Below are 11,761 nucleotides of genomic sequence, written 5' to 3'. Positions count from 1 at the left end.
TTTCAACTTGAAGCAGAAGCACGTACCGTCGTTCCCCAAATTCATTTCAATTGGTCAGCGTTGCAGGGAAGGTCAATATTTCGGTGGAGCAAGAAATAGTTTACAGTTTTAATGTTCTGATTTATTTCAATCGAACAGTTGGCGGCAAACTTACACTTAAATATTGGAGTAGTGGCTTTGTATTTGTCGTACACTCGTACTTATACACAATAGGGACGAAGTACTTTAAAAAGGTGTGCTGAAAAAAATGTACGGCGGCTAATATTGAGAGGTTTTTTATCACCACAGGGTGACACCAAACAAAATTTGATAAAAAACGTCGTAATAACTAAAATATTTACAACCTAGTAATTTATGGTGGCAGTGTTCTCTGATAAAAAAATGGTAAGAATTATTTGGACATATTTTATGGTGACAGTGTCACTATTAAACACCTTGTTGTTAGTGAGTAGAATATTTCTGCCTATGGTTATATCTGTATATTGAGACGTTTTGGCTTGGTTTCCAAACAAATGTTAAACACCCAATGTTTTTATCAGTAATTACGTGTACTTCTGAAAGGACATACAAATTATTTATTTTGAACTGCTTGAAATACACTGGCCTGTCTATCAATCAGTGCACAAAAATCCAAGAAGCATTTAATAATTGGTAATACCTTCAAGTAACACTCCTTTTTTTTCTTAAATAACAATCGGAACCAACTAGGTGTTATAGAGTCTGCAGAATGTGGCAGCTGCACGCACGTTTTTTTTGTAACAAAATTTTTCGCACGCCAAGTTTTTGGGTTTGCACACGCAAATTTTGCCCCAAAGGCATTTAACTGACCTATCTTGGCCTCTTTTACTTGCTTTGCGCCTGCTGAAATTGGTCTTGCCCACGAACTTATGGGTCGTGCACGCAGGACAAGTAGGTCCTGCACGCATGAGATCTCGTCGGGAACTGCCGTGTTCTGCAGACTGGGCTGTTATCACAGACTCTTATATTTTATTGCTGCTACATCCAGTCAATGTAGAGTCCCCAAAATCCAGACATTGTGAAAAGTCTTTGTCAGTAATGACTCCTATAATAATCATTTCACTATTTTACCACAACTGGTGTTGCTGTATCATCATTTAATCAGAGAGTCATTTTCTTTTATAATGGGCAGAATTGTGTGTGTGCTGCAAATATGTTTATTCCCTAACACTATTTACCCATATTGAGGTTTGTCACATTACAGTTTGGTGTTTACACTTTTCAACATAACTTTGCCATTTAATTTTTTTTCAGGGGGCCACAAATCTTACATTGTTATTTAAATGGGGCCATGAGGCCCAAAATATACTTTTAGGGGGCACGATCCATGAAAGGTTGAGAACCACTGTTTAAGTCATTGGAATACATTTTTGTCTTATACATGCATGTAATTGTTTTTAATCATTTTGTTTCTGATTTGTTGAAATGTTGTCAATTAGTGTTGGATAGTTTACTAAAAGCAAAAAGAAAGTTACAAATTGAGCAAAAAATGAAGCTTTGGCTTACCATTCTTTATTTTGAAATGCTTGAAGTATAGAAGTTGTACCCTGAGTAACCTAATTCAATCAGATGTTTCCTTTCTTTAAAATATTAAGATAAAGAGAAAAATTATTAATAACCTAATGTGATGAGTGTGCCAACTGTGGTCATTGATAAATGTTCGCTGACTTATTTATTGAGTTGAATTTCATGTAAAGTACATGCCTCAGGCATAGTTGAGAGAAATAACTTGGATGATGTCATTCTGAATGACGGTATGATCAACTGTTAGATTGGTCACATATGACTACCAGCACCTACCTAGATGTAACAAACAATAGATAAACATTTTCATTTTTAATTTGGTACATATATTTGGCACACAAAATTTTTGTGTACTTGAGTAAAAAGTATTTTCACCAATACATGCCAGTTGGTGACAGTTATCTTTGGTGTATTCTGATATCTTGAATAATTGGCTATTAATAAGGTAGCCGATATTTAAAACAAAGGCAAACTTTTCCATTTTAACAACAGTGGTATTCTCATAATTTCAGGTTGAAATGTGTCAGTATTCAGAAAAAATGCTTTATTTTTTTAAATTTTTTTTTTTTTTTTTTAATTATTTTGTTATTGCAGAATGAAGAATAGTTTATGGTTTTTGAGATGACAAAAAGTGTAGATGGTTTGGTTATAAATGTGCCAATGCTGACATTGTAATAATGAGCTCTAGAAAAGGTGAGAGATATTCCACTCCATTGCAATGATTAAAACTGCAAAAGAAAAAAAAAACAATCTGCATTTTTTTAGTTATGGCCATCCAAGCACGCAAGAAGAGATCAAAACCGAAAAGAGATAAACTAAAGAAGAAGGAAATAACTGCTGCAAATCAAAATGCCAACAGGTAAAGGCAAACTTGTAACAATCATTAGACTGAGACAAGGTAGTGTCCGGCTGCTTGCATTTTTCCTCTTACTCCTAATACTATTCTTTAACTTTATGTAAAGCTTCAAGTAATGTTCAAACAAATCAATGCCTTTTCCAAAAAATATCAGAGCGGAATTCAAATTTATATGATATGCATAGTGTGAAATTAAAGTTTTGTGAGAAGATTATCAAATGCTTTTTGCTGGTGAGAAGTGCGCCGTGTTAGTTCAACATTGACACAACATATATATATATATGTTTGCAACACACATTGTAATCAGTAATGATAGTTTGACTAATTAGTACACAACATTTTAGCATGTGCTGAAAATAATTACAACAAGATTACAACACATTTATTTAGCAGCGGAAGTTTAAGTGGAAGTTCGTTTCATGAGCATGCATCAAGTGATGAAGAAGAACACATTGAAGAGGAGGAATTAAGAGGATCAGATGATGATGAACAAGAAGATCCATCTGATTATTGTAAAGGTAGCAGATATTTTTTTGGATTTAGAATTTTGGACAGGTAGTCCTAAAACATATTTAGTTTATTAAAGTTTTGGCACGAGTTACACAACTGTACCAAAGTAGCAATTGTTGTCACTCTTTGTTAACCAAAGTTTTGTAAATGTTTTTGATGTAACTAAATGTGTTATTGTCAGGCTCTAATTTTAGCATCATAACTTTTGAGGAATCTGCTGAAGTATGCCTAATAGTTTTTTTTATACAGATAAATTAAAAAATCAGCATTATGGGAAAGAGAACACCACAGAATCAGTATTCAGTTTTTCTGGTTAATTATGGGTCCCCTTCCCTGAAGGGGACACATATTGATTTTACTCGAATTGTTTTTTGTTTTTTTGTTTTGTTTTCTTCCCAAAGTTAGTCCGACTCGTTTTTCCATAAAATGTTTGATGGATTTGGCTGAAATTTACACAGATGGTAGATATAGTTATGTAGATGTGCATCCCACTTTGTTTTTGTTGATAACCCCAGTATTTACCCCGTTAGCCCCCTAAAATGGGTATTTTTCCCCCGAAGTTTGTCCGACTCGTTTTTCCATCAAATGTTTGATGGATTTGGCTGAAATTTACACAGATGGTAGATGTAGTTACGTAGATGTGCATCCCACTTTGTTTTTGTTGATAACCCCAGTACTTATCCCGCTCGCCCCCTAAAATGAGTGTTTTTACCCAAAGTTTGTCCGACTCGTTTTTCCATTAAATGTTTGATGGATTTGGCTGACATTTACACAGATGGTAGATATATTCATGTAGATGTGCATCCCACTTTGTTTTTGTTGGTAACCCCATTATTTACCCCGCTAGCCCCCTAAAATGGGTGAGTTTTTAAACAGTGTCAGAATTGGCTGAAATTTGGATTTCTTATATAGTATGCCATTTATAGGTGTTGATTGTTGTGTTCAACCCTGTAGTTCTAACATTTACCCCATAAGCCCCTAAAGTGTAAAATGTATTTGTATGTTACTGGGCACCACAAACGAAAGATTTCTTTGGAGCAATAGTGTTACAAGGGCAACCAGTTGTATGTTGCTCGTTGGTGGGTTGCTTGGTGGTCGTTTTTGCGCCATGGCAGTTAGGGGCTTGTTAACAGCCCTATGACGTCAGAAACATCAACGGTTGTTGCTCAAAACACCTCTAGTGGTCGAAATTTTAAACATTGGCGGATTGGGCTGAAATTTTGCAGTACTATTGATTGAGTCATTGTGGTTTTTATATATTTTTTAGTTTGTGTAACCCCATTAGTTGCCCTACTAGCCCCCTAAAATGGGTCAGTTTTTTAAAACGTTAAATAGGACATACTTCAAACAATATCTGGGGTGAATCTAATTTTATAGTTTGTATTCTACATAGTATTATTATTTAAGCCCAGTGCCGATCACTGTGTTTTACCTTACAACACCTGACTTTCTCATGGTTATCTCTTGAATTGCATTATTTTCAACTTTGCATGTGTGGGGACCCACGAGTTTTTGCCTGCAGAAACGACTAAAGTTATAAAAGACGATGGCTAATATGGGACCCATACAAAATAAGCATAGGAAATATATTTATGTTTTAAACTAGGTTATAGTGTATATGCAAGGGCAATATGTGCTAAGCCACCCTTCTAGTTTTGGGTCATCTTCTATGAATGAAATAATTTCACCCAATAATTATTTGTTGTTTCTCCAATGAAATGATTTGTGTAGAATAGTTTTTGTGTTATGTTTTGCATAATTTAATATACTTAGTAAGTGTTGCAAAAATAAATATTTGCGACCACCTTGTAGATTTGAACTTTAGCTGTTTATTGTTTGACTTCTATTTATTCAACTGCTTTCCAATAAAGGATTAAAAAACACAAATGTACATGTAATGTTTATGGCTGCTGCTATCATCACTCAATACAGTCATGTTGTATGACCTCATATGTCACCATTTGGTCCAAATCCTTCTGCTTCACTTGTTATCTAGAATCCAACATGTTGAAGTACTTTGTCTTTGCTTGTATAACAACCAGATTCTCAAATCAATAATTTTATTTGGCAATTATAAACAACTTTTTGTAATATTTGAAGGATTGCCCCATGTATTTCCTAATATATATATCTGGTTTAAACCGAACATATGGGTAAAGTCCAATGCTACTAATCTGTTAAAATTACGACAGGCCACATGTTTATGAAGTGTTTGTACTGTAATACTTCCTATAGGAATTGGTTTAATCCTACTTCATTTAATCATTAACATAAAATCCTTCATATAAAATAACTTAATTTTTTAAATCCTATCGTTTACAATCTTATACAATGTATTAGTGTTGTTGTTTCTTATCAGCTAAATGCAGCAGCAAATTTCACTTTTACTTTTTTATTACTTGTCAAACTGAATGATGTGTGTTTTTATTAAAATAGGTGGATACCATCCTGTAAAGATTGGAGATCTATTTAACAATCGGTACCATGTGGTGCGGAAACTTGGGTGGGGTCATTTTTCCACTGTTTGGCTTTGTTGGGACATGAGGTAACTTCATGACTAGATTGTCCAATATTGAACAACAATTCTTGCACCGACATTGGTACAATAAACTTACAATATACAAAGTGTTAATAGTGGATTGTGACCAAAATGAAATGAAAAAATGAATATCGCAAATATTTATATTTCACAAATTGATGCCTGATAGAATCATTTAGTAAACTGTGTATACAACTCACTTGTATAAGTCATTTGATGAATTATTTTGTTAATGGTGGGTAAGCAATTGTGTTTGTGTCACCAAGTACTTTAAAACCTGCATGCATTCCTAAACATAATCTACGGTTTTTGCTTTACCTTTTGTTTCACTTGAATTCTCTCTCAACTAGATAGTTTCTGTGTTGTAGAAACAAGAGGTTTGTTGCCATGAAAGTTGTGAAGAGTGCCCCTCACTACACAGAAACTGCTCTTGATGAAATTAAGCTGTTGAAAGCTGTGAGTAGCTTCCTTGTTTTAGATTGTATTGATTTGTTTTACAATTAGATTAATTGTATCTACTTTAAGGTTCGGGAATCTGATCCTGGAGATAGTAGTCGTGACAAATGCGTTCAATTGTTGGATGATTTTAAAATACATGGAATGAATGGAACACGTATGTTAGTCTTATGGCTAATATTATACAAGAATGTAACAAAATGTGTAAATTTTAGATGTATGCATGGTGTTTGAAGTATTGGGCCACCATCTTCTCAAGTGGATAATTAAATCTAATTACCAAGGAATGCCCATACCCTGTGTAAAAAGTATTACCAGACAGGTAAATATGGTCTGATGATGTTACAACAAACATACAGATTACTCCTACACACACACCAATGAATCATAAAACTCTATTTACTCCAGGTCTTACAAGGCCTTGACTACCTGCATGCAAAGTGCAAGATAATTCACACTGATATTAAGCCGGAAAACATTTTGCTTTGTGTGGAAGAACCTTATGTGAGGAGAATTGCTGCTGATGCCCAACAATGGCAACAGCATGGTGGGAAACCACCTTCAGGCTCCTTGGGTAAAACCTTTGTTTGTTTTGACCTTACCTGGTAACACACTTGTGAATCATGAAATAGTTAATCATTTGGTTAAGTTATAACTAGTTCGATTCATTATATATTCAAGTTAATAAACAATACAATGTACATGTTGGTTAAATATATATATAAATAGTTAATTTGTTGATGGATAGTGTGTTCAAGCATGACAGGTTAACTGCTTTGACATTTTTATTCATTTTCCTTTACAGTAAGCACTGCCCCCCAAGTCAAACAAGCTCAGGTAATAGACATGTATTTTTTCACCTTTGTTCCTTTGTTATTAACACTTTCCAAAACAACAGGGGCAGAAAATGTCAAAGAACAAAAAGAAGAAATTAAAAAAGAAAGCAAAGAAACAACAACAACTTTTGCAAATGCAAATCAATCAGATTGAGGAGACTGAAAGAGAAGGAAAACCGCTAATGGATGTATGTAAAATTGTAAACTTTTGAAACCCACATATGTAAGGACAAATCAAATAACAAATCAAATGTTTCAATGCATGAAACAATATTGAAAACATGTAGGGTTATATGCCAGAAACAGACTGAAACTTTACAAAAACTTCCTTTATATGCAAGCCATTATCAGATTGTTTTTTGTAATGTTGCACATAAATGAAATATAGGTTATGGTCTGTTAGTTTTCTAATAAATATTTTTTACTAATGTATTGATTAAACATTGGTGACCCATTTCTGCTTTAAGATTGCTGAACAGACAGTGGAAGGTGATGAAGCAGATCAAACCACTTCAAATAGTGTTTGTGTTGAACAAACAACTGAAAACAGTGAACTTGACAGTGAACAAGTAGTGGCAACCACTTGTGTTGAAAGCGAACAACTTTTAAACGGAGAGAGTGATGCTAGCTCTCCAAAATCAGGTCAGGGGGATGCCATCAGCAACATAGATGTGCCAAGAATCTCTGAGGCAAACTCTGAACCTGTTGCTACAGAAATGAATAACAGTGAAAATGTTGAAATAACAATTACTTCTACAAAAGCTGTTCAACATGAAAATGGTACTGAAACTGGTGAGATGAAAGAAATACATGTCCCTGGTAAGTTGGTACAGTGAGATGTTGTCGGTATGTCTGTTTACCCCATGTTCTATTTTATATTTTTTACCAGACTTAACAAATGAATCTGAATTGTCAGAAAAGCTTGACAGGTATGTGGTGTTTGCTTTTCGATACGATGAGCATATTTGTATGTTAAGCATCTGACCAACTTCCCAGTTGCCTATTAGGTTTATTATCTTTGCAATTTTTCCAAACTGGAATTTTGTTGTGGAATGGGTCCGCCTAAAAGGTGGTAAATAATGAATATAATAACTGTTTACAATACTGTGTGATATATGGCGTTGTGATAATGCTTGCTTTAGCTCTTCAAACTGGTTCAAATATTGACCCTTTGTAAAATAATACAATGAATATCGACTTATTTTTGATATGAACCAATGTAAAAAGAATTGATACAACATTATTGTCATGACAAGTAGAGTAAGCTGTGTATGTAGGTGTTTTGGTTGAAAACAAATTTTTGCATAGTTTTATGGCATAGAAATAACCCCAAGATTGTTTTCTTTTAGAATTACACTTAATCCGGACAGAATTGTGGATGATTCTGGTGACATGCCAAAATGTAATGGGATTGACAAACCGCCTGCTGATAATGAGTATGTACAAGGACATATTTGTAATCTACTTGCCATCTCTCACTTCCTTTTGAGCATTAATAGTTTGTTTTGTAGAAAGATAAATGCAGAAGCAAACAATGCCCTACGTCCTGGCAGAAAAGAGGAAGTGGCAGAAGACTGTGACCGATACAAGCGTGCTGTATCATCTGACAGGTAAAAACTAGTAACAGTACATTACAAAAAATATGTAGAAATTTTAGAAACCTAGCATGGTAATTATTTGGTTCCTTAATTACAGCAGTCAAACCTCAACAAGCAAAGGAAGCGACTGGAAAACATCTGGATCAGCGAATGACCTGCTCGTTAACTTACTCGATTCCACAAACTGTGACAAGATTAAAGTGAAAATAGCTGATCTTGGAAATGCCTGTTGGGTGGTCTGTATCTTTTTGTGACTTTTTTAGTACAGTTACTACTTGGTATAGTTTAGAGCAGGGGCGGGCAACATACGGCCTGCGGGCCAGATCTGGGTCTTACATGATAATGTGGCCCGCGGCCACAGTCTGCCGCAATCCCCCACTACTTGCTTACTACATCAAATTATAGTAACGGACAGTAACGCTCCCCAATAGCAAAAAACTTTCCCGCCGTTGTTACCATTGCACCATATGTCCATTGTTACGGCATAACTGCCAACCTTGTGTGTGGCCTGCTTTCACGGTTTCCTTTGTTTCCACATGTGTAGCCCAGTTAGTGTTATAGCAGTATCTAAGTTTGTGGTGCATGCATTAAATTTGCTGTGGTGAATAATTTTATGTTATATCAGTTAGATTGTTTGGACTGTATTGTATTTGTGATGTTCTTGATTGTATTTGGTTTAGGTGGTCAAAAATCCGTTTTAAATCACTGGATAAATATGCGATTAATGTATCGATTCAGGAATCCGGCCCGCCAAGTACTTCATTTTCCCATATCAGGCACGCCGACTGGAGAAGTTGCCCGCCCCTGGTTTAGAGCTTATTAACTTAAATGGTTTAGAGCTTATTAACTTAAACAGTATACACTGCATGTTTCATGACAGTTTGTAGAATTGCTGTACAAAGCTGCATGTGAATTATTGCAATAGGATGTAATCCTGGAAAATTTGAGATGAATTTATGGGGTTTGTTGTTGTGCAAAAACATTTGCCACAAGTAAATCAACTGTTAACAATCAGTTTACTTGAGCTTGTTTTGATTTGACATATATTCAGCTTTTTCTTCAAAAATTTGCAAAGAGACCGTTATGAATAAACTAATAATAAATTTTGAAAGCAACCATTTGGATAGATGATATCATGTATTAAAACTGTTGTATCACTATATTGTTGCCATCCAAATATCTAGCAAAGAAAGTCTACAAAAAAACAATCATCTGCCGTTACATGTATTCTAAATATATATATATATGTATATATATTTATATATATATATATAGGTGCATGTCGCATAAATTTGTATCCATAACTGTAGGTTGTGGACTCCCTGTCCCCAACACAAATGAAATTAAACAAATGTATAAGCTTTGTTTAATATTACAGAACAAACATTTCACTGAGGACATTCAAACCCGACAGTACAGAAGTATTGAAGTCCTGCTAGGTGCTGGGTATGGAACGCCTGCTGATATATGGAGCACTGCATGCATGGTACATAGTATTAGTAGGTGCAATAAAATGTTAATGTCGTTCAATGACAACACAATATATTCCAGGCATTTGAACTTGCAACTGGTGACTATTTGTTTGAACCACATTCTGGAGAGGATTATTCACGTGATGAAGGTAAATTTGACAAACTATTCAGCTGTTATGCTTTGTCCTTGCTTCTAAGGCTATGTTTGTTAGACCACTTAGCTCTTATCATGGAGCTTATGACAAATATTCCCCGCTATGTGATACTCGGTGGAAAATATTCACATCTCTATTTTACACAACAAGGTACACTTTTTTCTAGCTTGCTTATGTGATGCTTTTTGCATGTTTTAGATCACATTGCATTGATTATTGAACTGCTTGGTCAAGTCCCCCGTAAGTTTGCATCGAGTGGACAATATTCAAAAGAGTTTTTTAACAAACGAGGTAACGTTTTTGTAAACAATTGCAAAGTTTTTTGCTGTTGAAGCATTTTTGATTGTGGCAGACTTGGTTTGAGTGGCATGCTGAAAAGTTAGGACGCATATATTGACTCATTAAATGTAAATTTGGAAATGTTAAACTTATGTGTACGACCTAAACAGGTGAGCTTCGGCACATTCACAAACTGAAAATGTGGCCTCTGCGGGACGTCCTCATTGAAAAGTACGAGTGGTCAGTCGACGAAGCCGAACAATTTGCATCCTTTCTCTTACCCATGCTTGAAGTTATTCCTGAAAAGAGAGCACAAGCCTCAGCTTGCCTGCAGCACCCGTGGTTAAACACGTGACCACCAAGATTAATTTGTTACACGTGTACAATATTCCCACGTATAGTTGGTTTGATATTTCGAACTGTGTTGATGCAAAAATGGATGAATTCTGTCCGGTATACATTTGTTTGCAACGGCACGACTGTCCTGGTTCCACAATCTTGAGGGTAAACAATAAAAGTGGGATTTTAAACAGCATCGACGAAGCTAAATGCAAACCATTATGCGATTAAATTGTTTATATTCTGTAACATTTCTTTATCTTGCATTACCTGTCTTAAAACCGTTGAAGGCCTTCGTCGATTTGTAGTTCTGCTACCAATTTTGAGTGTTGTAGTTTGCACCGCATAAATTTATTATCTTATTTTGAAAATGTGCATATTGTGTGAAAACAATTTTGGTGCTATAAGCAAAAACATAGTACATTGCATTAAGCCAGTAAATTGCTTTTGTGTCACTGACATCTATTTTTCTCTTCGATACAACGCGGTCGCTTTTGCGATATTGCTTGTATACGCGTTTGCTGTTCTAGATAATAAGCTGCTGTGTTCGTGTTTATTGGTTTGCATGACTGAAACAAGTTTCAATCTTGGTAGTAACTTTTGTTCAATGTAGATAGTTTGAGGGCATAAAAAGGAAGATTCATGGAAAACAGTAATGTTGTTGGTGTAGGCCCTTTGAACTTATTGTTCAAAAAACATTCTTTAACGTGCAACAAATATGATTTGGATTTGGATGACCACTTATGTTCAAATGGCATATCGTTTCTATCGAACAAACTTTTACTGAACAATGTAATGCTTGGACAACAAGTTGACCTACCAGTGTATAATATGTATGGTAATCCACAGCAGGCTAAAACTCTTATCTGTGTAACTCAGTATGCAAAGAAACTTCAGTATTCCTTGAAAACGCTTGTCTTTTTTCCGAACAGCAGCCACAAGACTAGGGCGATCGAATAAGCCGTGGTGCTCCAGGAAAACAGCAGAGCAGCATGTTGTTTGTGTCGGAAATTTGTACTTTTATCGTTAGACCAATAGTTGCCAGTTTAGTGCTTATTGCATTAATTGAAAACAGTTTTAAAAAGAATCCTAACTTGACTAAATTTATTTCTATATATATATATGTATATATATATATATATATATATCATACCCGCATACCGGTATGTATGTTAAATT

The 11,761-nt window shown here is 35.0% G+C and overlaps 1 protein-coding gene across 5 annotated transcripts; it reads left to right on the top strand.

Moving 5' to 3' along the window:
* Window positions 1-1,275: 1,275 nt before the first annotated feature.
* Window positions 1,276-11,175, top strand: LOC145237012 (SRSF protein kinase 3-like). Of its 5 annotated transcripts, XM_080099700.1 has the most exons (20): window positions 1,276-1,405; window positions 2,137-2,235; window positions 2,308-2,401; window positions 2,789-2,916; window positions 5,345-5,453; window positions 5,816-5,903; window positions 5,973-6,060; window positions 6,119-6,225; window positions 6,312-6,477; window positions 6,709-6,740; window positions 6,802-6,927; window positions 7,207-7,558; window positions 7,629-7,668; window positions 8,089-8,175; window positions 8,239-8,349; window positions 8,435-8,573; window positions 9,716-9,823; window positions 9,889-9,958; window positions 10,163-10,255; window positions 10,414-11,175. In XM_080099700.1, exons 2-20 carry the CDS (start codon window positions 2,220-2,222, stop codon window positions 10,596-10,598), a joined length of 2,139 nt encoding a protein of 712 aa, XP_079955826.1. In that variant the 5' UTR covers window positions 1,276-1,405; window positions 2,137-2,219; the 3' UTR covers window positions 10,599-11,175. The 5 variants fall into 5 exon arrangements, with proteins under 5 accessions (XP_079955826.1, XP_079955829.1, XP_079955831.1 ...); XM_080099703.1 differs by lacking the exon at window positions 1,276-1,405 and having other exon boundaries at window positions 2,792-2,916; XM_080099705.1 differs by lacking the exon at window positions 1,276-1,405 and having other exon boundaries at window positions 8,251-8,349.
* The last annotated feature ends 586 nt before the right edge of the window (window positions 11,176-11,761 follow it).

Source organism: Phallusia mammillata, chromosome 7 (assembly GCF_965637545.1).
Source record: "Phallusia mammillata chromosome 7, kaPhaMamm4.hap1.1, whole genome shotgun sequence".
NCBI lineage: Eukaryota > Metazoa > Chordata > Ascidiacea > Phlebobranchia > Ascidiidae > Phallusia > Phallusia mammillata.
The sequence above is the reverse complement of the archived record's forward strand: the minus strand, read 5'-3'. Positions and strand labels throughout refer to the sequence as shown.